Source organism: Esox lucius, chromosome 18 (assembly GCF_011004845.1).
Source record: "Esox lucius isolate fEsoLuc1 chromosome 18, fEsoLuc1.pri, whole genome shotgun sequence".
Lineage (NCBI taxonomy): Eukaryota > Metazoa > Chordata > Actinopteri > Esociformes > Esocidae > Esox > Esox lucius.
Window position 1 is genome coordinate 11,185,788 of NC_047586.1, and position 14,121 is coordinate 11,199,908.

General features: G+C 49.7%; 1 protein-coding gene across 22 annotated transcripts in view; it reads right to left on the reverse strand.

Annotated features, from left to right (window-relative positions):
• The window catches only part of afdna (afadin, adherens junction formation factor a), an 87,668-nt gene that overhangs the window by 37,366 nt on the left and 36,181 nt on the right, over nt 1-14,121 (reverse strand). For 15 of the 22 annotated variants that reach the window (XM_013138574.4, XM_013138573.4, XM_013138578.4 and 12 more), the window contains 10 exons: nt 10,348-10,543; nt 9,534-9,646; nt 8,018-8,172; nt 7,376-7,536; nt 6,321-6,478; nt 5,001-5,088; nt 4,563-4,721; nt 1,847-1,891; nt 1,124-1,218; nt 777-1,030 (listed from right to left, as the gene is read on the reverse strand). In XM_013138574.4, coding sequence (XP_012994028.2) covers nt 777-1,030; nt 1,124-1,218; nt 1,847-1,891; nt 4,563-4,721; nt 5,001-5,088; nt 6,321-6,478; nt 7,376-7,536; nt 8,018-8,172; nt 9,534-9,646; nt 10,348-10,543 — 1,424 coding nt within the window. The remainder of the gene's footprint in view (nt 1-776; nt 1,031-1,123; nt 1,219-1,846; nt 1,892-4,562; nt 4,722-5,000; nt 5,089-6,320; nt 6,479-7,375; nt 7,537-8,017; nt 8,173-9,533; nt 9,647-10,347; nt 10,544-14,121) is intronic. The other 7 variants (XM_013138590.4, XM_013138575.4, XM_013138586.4 and 4 more) reach the window with 3 other exon arrangements.

The following is a 14,121-nucleotide window of genomic DNA, read 5'->3' on the forward strand; positions in this document are numbered from 1 at the left end:
TACAGTCCAGGTTAGAGACTCACCACTGCTACAGTCCAGGTTAGAGACTCACCACTGCTACAGTCCAGGTTAGAGACTCACCACTGCTACAGTCCAGGTTAGAGACTCACCACCGCTACAGTCCAGGTTAGTCAGCACTGCTACAGCTCAATCTGGTCCATAAGGCCCTTTGCCACCTATAACCCCCACCTTGTTCTCCACCCTCTCCACTCAGCCAGTTAGAGCTAGAGCTACTGCACCCAGATGGCTCCTCCCACTCCAGCTCATATGCCATCTGTTTCCACAGCAGCCATTTGGCAAACTACAGGCCTAAAATTCACATCGCTCCCTTAGTGAACCTCTCAATCTCCAACTCACTGTTCAGAAGGCCAGAATACCGGCAACAAAAGGAAGCAGCCCTGAAGTCTCTGTTTAAGACAGTGAGTAACAAGGCCAGGGCCATACAGAGTGGAAGACACCTAGCATAAAGGCTCAGAAGGTTTCAGTATCAGAACACCTATTTTCCACTATGGTGTTCTGAGGTGCTGCTGTGCGACGGGAGCCAGCCTGGTGCTGCTCAGTGCCTCAGCTGAGGGACTCATCCTGGACTACAGGTCTTCACAGGCTCCTGTATCTGTGGCCAATCAAACCCCTTCCCGTCATCACAGTAGAGACGAAAGGGCAAAGGGCAAGCCGCCCAAATGCGCTTATGTTTTTCATGCCATTGTAACGCAGTGTGTCTGTGTGGGAGAGAGAGAGTGAGACTGACAAATGTGTGAGCGAGTGCAGGTGCCTACCCTGACTTGTGCCTGCTTCTCATCATGGGCCCGGGTCCTCCCTTGACCAAGCTGTGGTCGTAGCTGGGGTCCACAAACTTAAAGACGTGGGAGGCGCCGAACTGCAGCGTGGCTCCACTTCGCAGCACGGCGGTCTCGGTCACACGCTGGCCGTCCACGTAGGTCTCGGCCTCCAGGCTGTGGGGAGTCACCGTGACCAGGCCCTCGCTGTGCATCAGGTTGCAGTGGCGAGGCAGGATACCCGGACCAAACAGCTGGGGTGGGGGGGGACAGCGTGGTTGAGCTACAGGACTGTACAGCTGGGTTAATGCACGCACAAACACACAGAGAAAGACGGGGGGGGTCACCTGGATGGAGCCGTCATCAGTGCTGTCTGAGCCCACCTCGGTGACACTGTGCTGCAGGCGGTAGAGCTTTGGTTTGTCCCTGGAGTCGGAGCCATCTACAGTACAACCAGGACACAGTCAATACTCATCCGGGGACACAATGGAAAGCCCAAAGGGACGTTCAGACATGACGGTGGTACAGCCCTCTGATAATTCACAAAGTGGAATTGTCTTTACAACAACTACCAGTAGACCACAGCATTAATGGGATTTTTTGTATTAGTAAAAACATATTTTAGTAAAAGCAGACAAGCAAATTAGTTAGCAGGGGTGGGAATATTTTGTTTTTCCTCTCTTATTAGGGGGTGTTGCAAAAATACTAATTTGCTGAGCTCAATATTCCTGAGGCCTTAGAGAACTGGAGTTTCCTGGTCTTCACACAGCACCTCCTAGAGGAAGATACTGATGCAGGGTGAGATTTGTGTGGTCTTCCCATAAGCACTATGGTGGAGACGCTGATCCAAAATCTGCTCTAAGAGTGGGTCGGTGACCCTAACGACTATAAAGGTCAGATTGATTTCCATCACTGTGACGGCTCCAAAACAGAATCATCGATCATGTCCACGATTAGGCTGGTCCTAGATGTGAAGTTAAGAGGGCCCACAGGCCCGGCTAACTCCCAGAGCCAGAGGAACAGAGCTTACAGGCCTGGTGGTGAGTGGAGGAGAGGTGTGGGTGCTTTACCTTCGTGGTGCCGATAGGCGTAGTAGCCACAGTGATTCCCCCTCCCTAGGTGAGCAGACATGCAGAGGAGGGGCCAGCAGTAGACAGCAGGAGGTAGTAAACACAGACAAGACCATGCCAGAGGGGGCCAGGACACACAGACAAAACACACAGCAGAGGGTGAAAACGTTGCAGCAAGAGGAAAAGCAGCGTCCTTCTTCCCATTACGCACACACTCCGCAAGTGCCCCCCCCCCCGAGGCGGCACACACAACCCCCAGAGTCAGTACACCCCCCAACCCCCCAAGATTCAGTACACACACAGCAGAGTCAGTACACACACACACACAGCAGAGTCAGTACACACACACACACACACAGCAGAGTCAGTACACACACACACACACACAGCAGAGTCAGTACACACACACACAGCAGAGTCAGTACACACACACATAGCAGAGTCAGTACACACACACATAGCAGAGTCAGTACACACACAAATACAAACACAAACAGGCACGCACAAACACACATTGTCTCCATTGTTCCCTCTAATTATGTTGGGGACTGAGCAGATGATTATTATTCCTTTCTGCAATGTCCTGTGCACATATACAGTGAGGCTATACCCACTTAAAGTTACAGTTGAAAACTAAAGCCAATAAACTACTGTGGCTTTTTCAACATAATGTAGGCCTATAAGAGTATCTACCAGACACAACCAATTGAGCAAATCCCATAACATTTGCACATAGAAATATATTTTTAGGATGTAGCTTACAGTTCCTTATATATACACACCTATTGTTCAGTAAAAGCTTATTTTATTTAAACTTTCTTACATTTGGGCTTGACATTCATTCAGTACTTTTTACTAGGTCTGTAACACCATGGACCAAACAGATGACTAAAGGTGCATTGCATTATTGGATGTAAGAAAAAACTTAAAGAATAAGTCATTATTATTAGCATATACAGAATAAGACAATATAGACTGTTATCGGTTATAAATTGACATCAATAACCGATTCACCAGCACGTTTTCTACATGAAAGCACTCCTCCTACAATGACACCACTCTACCTCAAGGAGCTAATCATTCACTAGGTCAAAATACTATCTGAATAGCACATCCAGTGTCAGTTTGTGAAGACCCCTCATGGGCTAGCAATGGAATTTCTACACCAATGTTCTCTTCCTCTGCCTAGAACAAAATCACAAATTCAATGCATCAAGGTCAAATTTGTTTTGTGAAAATTAAAGGGGATGAAATTACATAGGGCTGATTACGTTTGAGAAAAACAATCTTCGAAATTGCATAAGCAAAGCAAATACGGAAAATTGACTCATTTGAATATGGTGCATCTTCTGCACAGGCTCACATTTCTTCTGCCCAGCAGAGTTCTGGAAGAGGTGAACGACTGATCAAAGATGCAGATACGGTCACTTACACAGCGGAGAACCCGCAAAGCTTTCACCTGAACACACACACCTTGAATCCTTTCATGTAGAATGAGTAGAGAACCCTTGCCTGGGAGACACATGCCCTTCTTAACATATGATAACCTAGGTATCCTGGACACATACTGTACATAACGACAGTATGCATTATAGTGACCACAACCCTGAGGAGATCAAGCAGGGTTCTGAGAGAGCAGGTTAGTGCACTGCATGGTTCTGACAGACCGGGTTATTGCACTGCATGGTTCTGACAGACCGGGTTATTGCACTGCATGGTTCTGACAGACCGGGTTAGTGCACTGCATGATTCTGACAGACCGGGTTAGTGCACTGCATGGTTCTGACAGACCGGGTTAGTGCACTGCATGGTTCTGACAGACCGGGTTAGTGCACTGCATGGTTCTGACAGACCGGGTTAGTGCACTGCATGGTTCTGACAGACCGGGTTAGTGCACTGCATGGTTCTGACAGTCCGGGTTAGTGCACTACATGGTTGGTCAGTGATACACGGAGAGAGATTAGGAGGAAGCTGTGGCAAGCTGTACAGGATGGCCTAGTAGTGTTGAAAATGTACCTGGAACAGCACGTAGCTAGCCAATAGGGAACAACGCGTAGCTAGCCAATAGGGAACAACGCGTAGCTAGCCAATAGGGAACAACGCGTAGCTAGCCAATAGGGAACAACGCGTAGCTAGCCAATAGGGAACAACGCGTAGCTAGCCAATAGGGAACAACGCGTAGCTAGCCAATAGGGAACAACGCGTAGCTAGCCAATAGGGAACAACGCGTAGCTAGCCAATAGGGAACAACGCGTAGCTAGCCAATAGGGAACAACGCGTAGCTAGCCAATAGGGAACAACGCGTAGCTAGCCAATAGGGAACAAGCTGCTAACCAGATGCATTCACTAGGAGAGAGCTGCTACAAACAACTAGGCAGGAAAGGCTTCCAGGTCCCAATCACTCACCTTGTTTGACTACTGGGGAAGTCTAATCCATTCAGCACAATTTTGCCTACACTGACCTACTGGCATCTGACCGTCAATGCACAATTACAGAGCCGTGTTCTACCGTTCCGTTAGCTCTTCGCAGAACCAACTCCTTTATTAAAGTTCTGTCCTCTTTTGTTTATACCAGCCCTGGACCTCTACAAGAGGCTGTTTACTTCCCTTCAGGCAGTCATTGTAAATATGATGTTCCTAACCAACTTGCCAGGTTAAATAAATGTTAAATCTTTAAAAAATCTGCTACAAATGTATGTGTGTGTGTGTGGCACACCTGGGCTAAGCTCCACCAGGTAAGGCAGTTTTTCTGGTGCTAGAGACCCGTGCAGGGGCCCATCCATGACCTTCCCTCTTGGGCCCTTGTCATCTGGTTTACGACCCTTCTTAGGCACATAGTCTGGCGGTCTCTTCTTCAGCTGGAACACTAGGGCCCCTGGAAAAAGACGTGCAGCTGTGTTATAACCCGGTGCTGCCAGGAGAGGGCAGTGTACACATGAAATATCAGCAACAATCCTTCAAGACCAGGAAATAAGTCCCACGTAAATAGAACAAAGTTGAAAAAAAAATCTGTAAATCTGCACACGTCCACACGCCCATTGCTGTCAGTGAAAGAGGTGTGGAGAAAACAATGAGTTCTGAGAAGTTATGGGAGGGAGATTGGATTTGGGTGTGCTGGGACGGGGGGGGGGGGGGGGGGGGGGGGGTGTCCTACCTCTGTCGCTGGGCCAGTCTCTGAAGATCTGAAGAGGACACTCTGTATCGTCCAGGATGACCTCCTTCCCAGACTTGTCATCTGTGTGCTGGGAACCAGAAAAGCAGAACGACCATGTGAAAAACGGGGGGCGCCATACACATCCGCGTGTTATTCCACGACCCGGGCCGGTTTAGACGACGCTGAACCCAGACCCAGACCCCATCACTGTCCATGAGCACATCATCCCATGGTTGGCTAACTCCCCGTGGCCCCAGGAATGTCTCCCTACGCACCAGACGTGACCTCCCCATTCCTGTCCAACCCGCCACGACAGTTCAATACGGGACACTGGCCCGGGAAGTGCGTTTCACTGTCGCCCTTATTAATGACCCCGGTAGGCATTTGGGGTGGGGAGGGGGTGACAGGCCAGATCAGGCCAGCCACACTACTGCCCTGCCATCCGCCACACACCCCTGGCACCAACGAACACAGCCTGGCGCCTGCTAGCCTGGCACTTCAACTGTCAAACGGAGAGACCTGCTCCAGCAGCACCCGTTCCTGCTTTAATAAGCCAGACAAGAGTGGACGGCCAGATGGGAGTGAAACCGACGGAAGGAGAGACAGCGAGACAGAGGAGAGATAGAGGTTTGGAACGCACACAGCTGATGAAATATGTAGGGTTTAACTAGGGTCAAGGGCATCTACCGCAGAAACTTCAATCAGCTTAAAATGTGACCCTCTGGCGCTCCCAGAGAGAAGCGGAGGAGGGGAGACAGAGCAGACATTCATTCATCACTCACATCGTTTGGAGGGGGGGGGGTGTTACACAATCAAGTGTGTCTCTGTGGTGAGTGTCTGTGTGTGTGTTACTCAGTGGTGACCTAAGCTGACCTTGAATCTACACACAAGCTTGTGTGAACTGTGAAGCTACATGAAGACTGAAATGGCGCATCTCCGGGATGGCAGCAGGCTTCCAGGGGTTAAGATCCAGGGGACTCGAGTACAATTATTATTTAACCAAGTCCTGTCACACACATTTCCTAGGTGGCAAAAGTTTGACTAGATATATGCATCTACTGGGGCAATAACAAACCCCCACCTGTTTACACCCGTCTACCCGGCCGGGTTAATGATCGGTTCCTGCAATTACACAGGCTTTGCGATGCCTGGTGATATTATGATACCAGGGGTTGAATCCTGACTGAAGCGCCACCCACCCCACAACCTCTCTTTTTTTTGGACAGGACACACATTGGCCCGGCTCTGCTGTCGGTCAGCTGAAGGGGCGTGGACTAACGTGCGGTTGGGCTTGGTGTAAGGCGCGGTGTTGACTGTTACCCGGGCGATGCAGTAATCCCGGGGATTCTCCTTCTCAAGGCCATACTTCTCCAGGGCCTCGACCACGGCAAAGTCTGCCATGTCTGTAGTGGACAGCAGGATGGTCTTATAGGGGATGTTGGGCTTCAGACTGTCTGCGTAGATCCTCAGAGTCCCACCTGAGAGTCAGAAGGGAGATTTACAGTCACACAGAGCTGACACAGGTACGCGTATTCCTTTTGTCATGCCACATCTGCTCAATATATTTAGCTTTCTATTGGATAAACAGTCCCCATGGCAACGTACCTCCCCATCAGCACTGTCAGGGAAACACATTTCTTTTTCAATACTGGCAAACTGGCGCACATAGAAGCATTGGCCCACGTGACTCCCTGGTTGCAAGAGCTTTTGGAGGGGGGGAAAGTAGAATGGCAAGGGAGAGAGAGAGGGAGGGAGGCAAAGATAGCTTCTCAAATCTCAAAAAAAGTTGATGAGACAGGGCCTGGGGTGTTGTACAAGCCAATGTCAACAGCAACTGGATCAGCTATAGCCTGGGGATCTGGAATAATATCAGATTTCTTTTCTACCTGGTAGGTTATAGCATTTATCTGGTGTCCTAAGACTAAATTAATCTGTAGTTAGAGGGCAAGTCAGCAGTACTCCAGGTCCAGAGGCCTGGCGTTGAGAACCAGTCCAAAGCCACAAGGAACAAGATGCGAGCCTGTGCAGTGCCAGTCAGTGTGTGGTTCTAGCTGAGGCCTAAAGCGTCTCCACTGCCTGGTCCAACCCTTATATAATTAAAGTGTCGGTACGGGGCGTACTCTACAGAACACAGCCAGGACTGGCCTGGACAGGGACCAGACACACAGACAGAACCACACGGACAGAACCACACGGACAGGCACAAACATGCTCAAAGCACGCGTCTTCACACTGACTGATAGAAGTGAACAGGCAGACCAGACCAGAGGGCTGATGGTCCGAGCCCCAGATCACAGAACAACTTGACCAGGAAGTCATGTGGTCCAGTGCTTGTATGGGCGCAAGTTTGCCAACATTGAAAGTATGATTAGTACCCGAGTCAGGCCTGCCGTCGCTGCTGCGGAACTCTTGCATCCTCTTCTCCAGTTTCTGCTGCCGCCTCCTCTTCATCACCACCTCAGGGTTGGAGATGGTCCTGGTGAAGCTGTTTTCTGGCATGTCCTTGTACACCTCTGCCGCCAGCCTCGAGTTCTCCCTGGAAAAACAGAATGTATAGAACATTCAGAAGCGCTCAACTGCAAACCTCCTCACAAGGCACATTTGCTCTACCAATGTGGTTAATAAAATGGCACTACCTGTAGGATGAAGTTTTTCTCTACAAGAACAAATGTTCAACACTTTATAGGAAAACCAAGGCAACAGCAAATACGTTGCCCCCCATTTGGGAAATTTCAGATCTCAGGCCAGTGGTGTCTGGGGGTTAACAAGACTACTAATCCTGAGCATGTGTGCCAAATTTCATTACTTCAAGTCAGATAAAAGTAATAATATTAAATTATGTGCCAAGTCACGGTCATATGAATGTTTATTGGTCATATTGAATGGTGTCAGTTACCTTTTTACTGTTGTAATTACATTTAGGACAATTCTTAAATAGCAAAAAGGCCCCCTCATGAGTTTGTGGTATATGTTCAAAATACCGGACAGACAGATATCACGGTGACTGCTTTCCTTACCCATCTTCTCTGTTCAGAGTGTCCCCGTCCGGGATATAAGCAAGGTCCTCCTTCTCCCTCTTCTTCTCCTTTTTCTTCTCTTTCTTGGACAGAGTCCGCTTGAAGTTCTGCATTACGCCCTCTTTCTCCCTGTCTGGCCCGTTGCTCTGCGCCTTCTGTGCAGGAGGGAGGTTACGATAAGGAGGTGAGTTGGGGTGAGGTATGTTTTTTAGCCGGGTTACCTGGGTTAAGACGACAACTTGCATGATGCACACACAAACAGAATAATAGCGAGCTGAAAATAGATTTAACTGATACGGGACTTTCCACTGAGAGCAGTGGTTTTGGTATTCCTTTTTTGCGAAAAGGAGGCTGACAGTTAAGACCAAAGGTGAACAGAACAGTGAATGTGTTAAATCCTTCCAATGCCCTAAGACCGCCCTGTCCAATGAGATCGTTGTAGGGCTGTCTCTCTTCACTCTTTTCTGAAACACTCCAGAGGTCATCGTAGGGTTATAAACACAACACACAGGGCCGGCCCCAGACACGAGTGTCATAGCTGGTCGCTTAGTGCCCCCAACCGCAAGGGGGCCCCAGATGCCTAGGGGAGAGGGGCCCCTAAAAAATGTTTTTGCTTAGGGCCGGCACGGCACACACACACTCCTGCCAACCAATTCTTTTGGGAGCCCTCAACACAGCCCTTTAAAAACATGTAGTAGCGGATGCTTTTACGATAGGAGGAGTAAGTTAAGTGTAGTTTAAGGTCTGGCTCCCCTGATATGACAGGCGGGATGACTTATAGACCATTTCAGTGTGTGTGAGAGAATTGACTGTGTACACATGCATATTAAACCTCTTCACTGTTCCCCTGGGCAGCAATGGTTATGCGCTCGCTGTAGTCACCCGTGTCACACACACACACACACACACACACACACACACACACACACACACACACACACACACACACACACACACACACACACACACACACACACACACACACACACACACACACACACACACACACACACACACACACACACACACACACACACACACACACACACACACACACACACACACACTCTAGGGCCAGGGGGGAGAAGCACATATTTGGCCGAGGAAATGGAAATAGTTTGAGAAGCTGAGGTACTTGAAGTCAAGTGCTCTATTATAAAACAACATAGCTGCATCTCTCCGGGGCGCAGAAGCGTACTAAGGAAGTCTGAGCATTTCAATGGATCTGAGCCAAGATTCTCATCGACTCACTGAACACACTGAGCCTGTCAGTCTTGTCTAATAGGAGATCACGGTGGTGAGCAAGACGGTATCAACTTATCATGACTGAGTCCCGCTGTGCAGTAGCTGTTTTACTGAGGGACAACTCCATTATTCCTATTCAACTCAATGGGGTACCGCACATCCACACCAATACCAACATCTCAGCATACAGTCCTGGCCCAGGAGCTGCTCCAGCTGAACCAGAAATGTCCCGGGAAGCCATACGACCAGCTGCTCTACCGTCCACACTGACCTTGGGCATGATGTCGTTCTCGTTCTTGAGGACGAAGCGCCCCTCCCGGTCGTCTTTGTTCCAGTTGAGCTGCACCACCAAGGGCTTCTCATCCAGGTCCAGCTTCCGTTCTTCTGCCAGAGAGGGGAGAGCCACCACTTAACACTCTCCTGTACACCCCGTTCATCCTTAGCCCCACACTGCACTGCCCGCCCGCTAGCGCTAGGCTACGTACGCAGCTTTAGCGCTAGGCTACGTACACAGACTTAGCACTAGGCTTCGTACACAGCTTTAGCACTAGGCTTCGTACACAGCTTTAGCACTAGGCTACGTACGCAGCTTTAGCGCTAGGCTACGTACGCAGCTTTAGCGCTAGGCTACGTACACAGACTTAACACAGAAAAAAAACACACACGTTTTAATGATCTAGGCAGATCTAACGGGCTAGGACAGCTGACATTTCAAATATTATTACATAAACAGGCCTTTCATGTCGGCGCCATGCGAGGGCACACGAACGCTAAACACAGCGCCTCTCACAGGGAGCACAGATCAAAGCCGGGGATTTGGGCTGCTGATGTCAAGGTCACATTAAACACCACGGAAGCTGGAGACGGCGCTCCTCTTTCATCTACTGCAAGAGAACAGTGTTTGTCTAGCAAGCCTAACATAGCTCAAACTAACCCGAACCACACACATAAACAAGCTTCCTGATGTCCGACGTTAGCAGCGATGAATACTAAACAAAAGCGACTGTTCAACAGTCTGCCTTTGGTATAGGCTTCTACAATCCCACCCCGAAGAAAAACCTGTCCGACCAACCCCCCATACTCACCCCCGCTAACATGGACCTCGTAGAGCGAGTATTTGGGCGAGGAAAGCATCCTCATGTCGGGACGGAACTTCTCAGCCAGCGTCTCGATGACATCCTGTGTGGTGGCAGTGGAGGACACCCGGATACACTTGGTGGCAAAGTTCCCCGCCACACGGTCCTGGAAGTAGAAACGCATCACGCCGTGGAATTCCAGGTCCTGCAGGGAGAGAGATGCAGAGGGTTTTACTTTGGAAGAGATGAAGATGGTGCAACGCTGATGTTTAGCAACCTGGGGAAAGAAACTGAAATCCCCCAAGGAGTGGAAACAACGGTCTGACTCTAGTAGCCGGTGAGAGAATGAAAGAGGCCTGAATGAAGAAATACACATCAGTTTGTTGCGTGCTGACAAATGAATGGATACGAAAATGCCAAAAGAAATGTTAGTCGGTAAGGGTTTTTACTTCATTCAGCATGAATGGACATTCACAAATGGCTAACGTGTGTCTTTCTAAGACTTCTTCCGGGCACAGGTAGTAACTCTTTTCCACGCGCCATGAAAACGGACGGATCCGTCTTTTATTGAACTCCGCCTTGTTTTGGCAACAATAAGCTGACAACCAGCAGCTGGCGGCTGACACAGGGAAGGAGAGGTAGTCCACGGACAGCAGCCAGTGTCTCAGACACAACCCAGAGGAAGAGGGGAGAATGGAGGGGGGGGGGGGGAGCAGTGCCTCTTGTTGAAGCACTCCGGCATGCCAAAGTGGTTGTACCAGAGGAATATGAGATGAGCTTGGCCAGATGGACCCGTCCGAGGTGTAGTACCAGAACACGTCTCAGACACAGGCTGCCCATGCTCTGCCACAGGGAAGAACAGTCGGAGGCGCCTGCCGGTCAGTTGTACGTGAGCTAGCTTTTTGTGGAGCGTTTAGAGGTGTGCAGGCTGGCGGTAACTCCAGTGGGTAGTCATTATGAAGGGGACTGCGTGGGTCCGGATGTGGAGGACGCACACGGTTCTGTGTGAGTGTGTGCTCAACAGCCAGCTCAGCGTCCCTGCTCATCTGCCAGGCCCCAGAGGCAGAGCAGATCAGGCTCCACTCCGGTGCCTCAACATCGAGACAGAAATAGCACTGCCTAAGCACACAGAACCTGGTGGTGACTACAGCGCTCTGCACAGGTATAGCCAGAGGTAACACAGTATTTACACCCAAACAATGAAACCCAGAGGATTCTCCCCACCACAGGGCAGTCCGGAATCTCAGCCAGTATCACCGGGTGTTTCCATGTGTGACATCAGCCTCTCCGACGGGCCACAGGCGCTCATTCTTCCACCATGACCGAGGCAGGAACGAGCGATGTCACGCCAAGCAGAACAATGAAGATCAGGACAGTCACCATGTGCTTCCTCCCCTCAGGGGAAACCCCTTCCTAAAATCGCTGCTCAGTATGGCGTCCGTCTTTGTCTTGAGTGCTGCGTGTCAGCAGGAGAGGGACAGAGAAAGTTCCAGAAGGACAGATATATGAACATATTCCCTGCCCTGTGACTGGAAATCATGAAGCAGATCATCCCCACACACTAACCATGCACGCACATTCACCTGCACACATATGCACAGAGATGGAGGTAGGCGGATTAAGACAGGCAGACAGACCAACAGACAGAGAGACAGACATATTGAGACAGGCAGACAGACAGTCAGATTGAGACAGGCAGACAGACAGTCAGATTGAGACAGGCAGACAGACCAACAGACAGAGAGACAGAGATTAAAACAGGCTGACAGACAGACAGACAGACAGTCACTGACAGATGCTTGGCCACAGCAGCTCTTTTAGAGTTGATAAATCACCTCCTTTCATCCTCGTACCCGCTTAAAATTCCCAAATTCCTCCCTGCCTCCTCAGGCACAGCGTCAGTTGGCTGATATACAGCCCCTGCCTCCTTCCTCCCCGTCCCGGGTCAGAAATATGGCTGCTGTCACTGCCCCCCCCCCCAGCCTTATGGAAAACCATGTGGAGGAGAGGTATTAAAGAGCGGCATGGGGGACGTTAGAGGAGGAACATTCACCACGGCTGATTAAGCCAGGAAGGCCTGTTGGACATGGCTGGTGATAAAAGGTAACATTAGAACCTTGACTGTGGTCCTGGACAACATGGCAGGACTGCTGGGTATGAGAGATGGCGACCCAGTACACTGCTGTTGGGCCAGTGTACCGTCGTCTGACTTCCATCTCCCGCAGCTAGAGGCTGAATGAAAAGCTCAGGAAGGCACACCATTAAAGATAGCATGTTAAGTCCAACAAGAGAAATGATGCATTAATACTAAATAGGTTCCGCAGCCTGGCAGGGCTGGTCGTGATGACCTTCAACTCCCCCTTCAGCCAGGATTGGGCACACCTGCTGACAGCATCAGCAGTTTGTATTCCCCTTTCTCCGGTTTTTTTTTTGTGGCCAGGAGGAGATATGTTACAGTAAACAATAAAAATATACTAAATTGTGCACTAAATCACTGTGCATATTAAGATGGAAACCATGCTGTTTCCTAACAGCCAGCAGGGGGCACTGTCCTGTCACTGAACTGTAACAACACAGGACTGTAAACACACTGTGATGACACCCGAATACAAACATCTCGTGAGGAATCCACCCTAAATCAACCTGTCTGAACAGTCCCACACACTGGGGCAGAGAAATGAAGGATCTCCTACTAGCAATGGGATATAAATGTAAAAAAGTACATACATGCAGCTTTCATGTCTAGTTACGATTCAATGTAAACAGAGATCAGCTTTGCAGAGTGCACACGATATCATATAAGATCATGTCCGAAGCCAGATTTAAATTCTGTATGATCAGAGTGACTAGACAGGTCCTAGACTGACAGATCCTAGACAGGCTATAAAATCCAGCAGTTTAAGCAACTGAAGCAGTTTAAGCACCTCTGTGATAAGGTGACTTGCACTGACTGACCAGATTCATCTGGCTTGAACAACACTGAGCAGGCAGACAGCCTGCGGTGACACTGCCAGTTTATTAGATAGGAGCCATCCATTTTGGTGAACTGGGTAGTCTATCAACAAGAGACCTATATGGATTCAGCCCATTACCTGACATTCAACCACACTGGTGACACACAATGTGGACCTGAGAGAAAGACCAAGGACAGGGTGTGTACGTGTGTGTGTGTGTGTGTGTGTGTAGGCCAATGAGATGCAGAATAGGACTGACAGGTCTGCTAGACAGAGAGCTGACGGCTTCCTGCCTGTGTCAGCGTTCATCTGTTCAATTGCTATGGTAACCTGACTAGGGCAAAATGGGGAGGGGTGGGGAGGGAAAGGCCGTTCTGTGCTACCTGACGGCCAGCCTGTCAAGTCTGTCAGGTTCCCAGACCAACGGATGGACAAACAGAGCAGCGTCCTGCCCCGGTCACATGATCAGGCTGTGGAGAAACAACCCACTGAGATAATGGGGGTTGCTATGGTAACGCGGTTAAACCACCGCCCTTGCTGAACCTGTATTTGGCGTGGTAACAGCGGTCAGGTCGACCTCCGTAGAGACTATGGTGCAAGCCCTTGACACACACACACACACACACACACACACACCTACCTCTCTTCTCCCCCTTCACCTCAGCCCAAAGCATTGCCAGCAGAAATCAATGTCTCTACTTTAGCAGTCTCAGTTCACGAGTCTGGGATTAACACCAGTGACGTGTGAGAGCGAGAGAGAGTGTGTGTGTCTGTGTTGAGCCAAAACCTCACATATAACAGACCCTGTCAGCAAAAAAAAAAATATGGG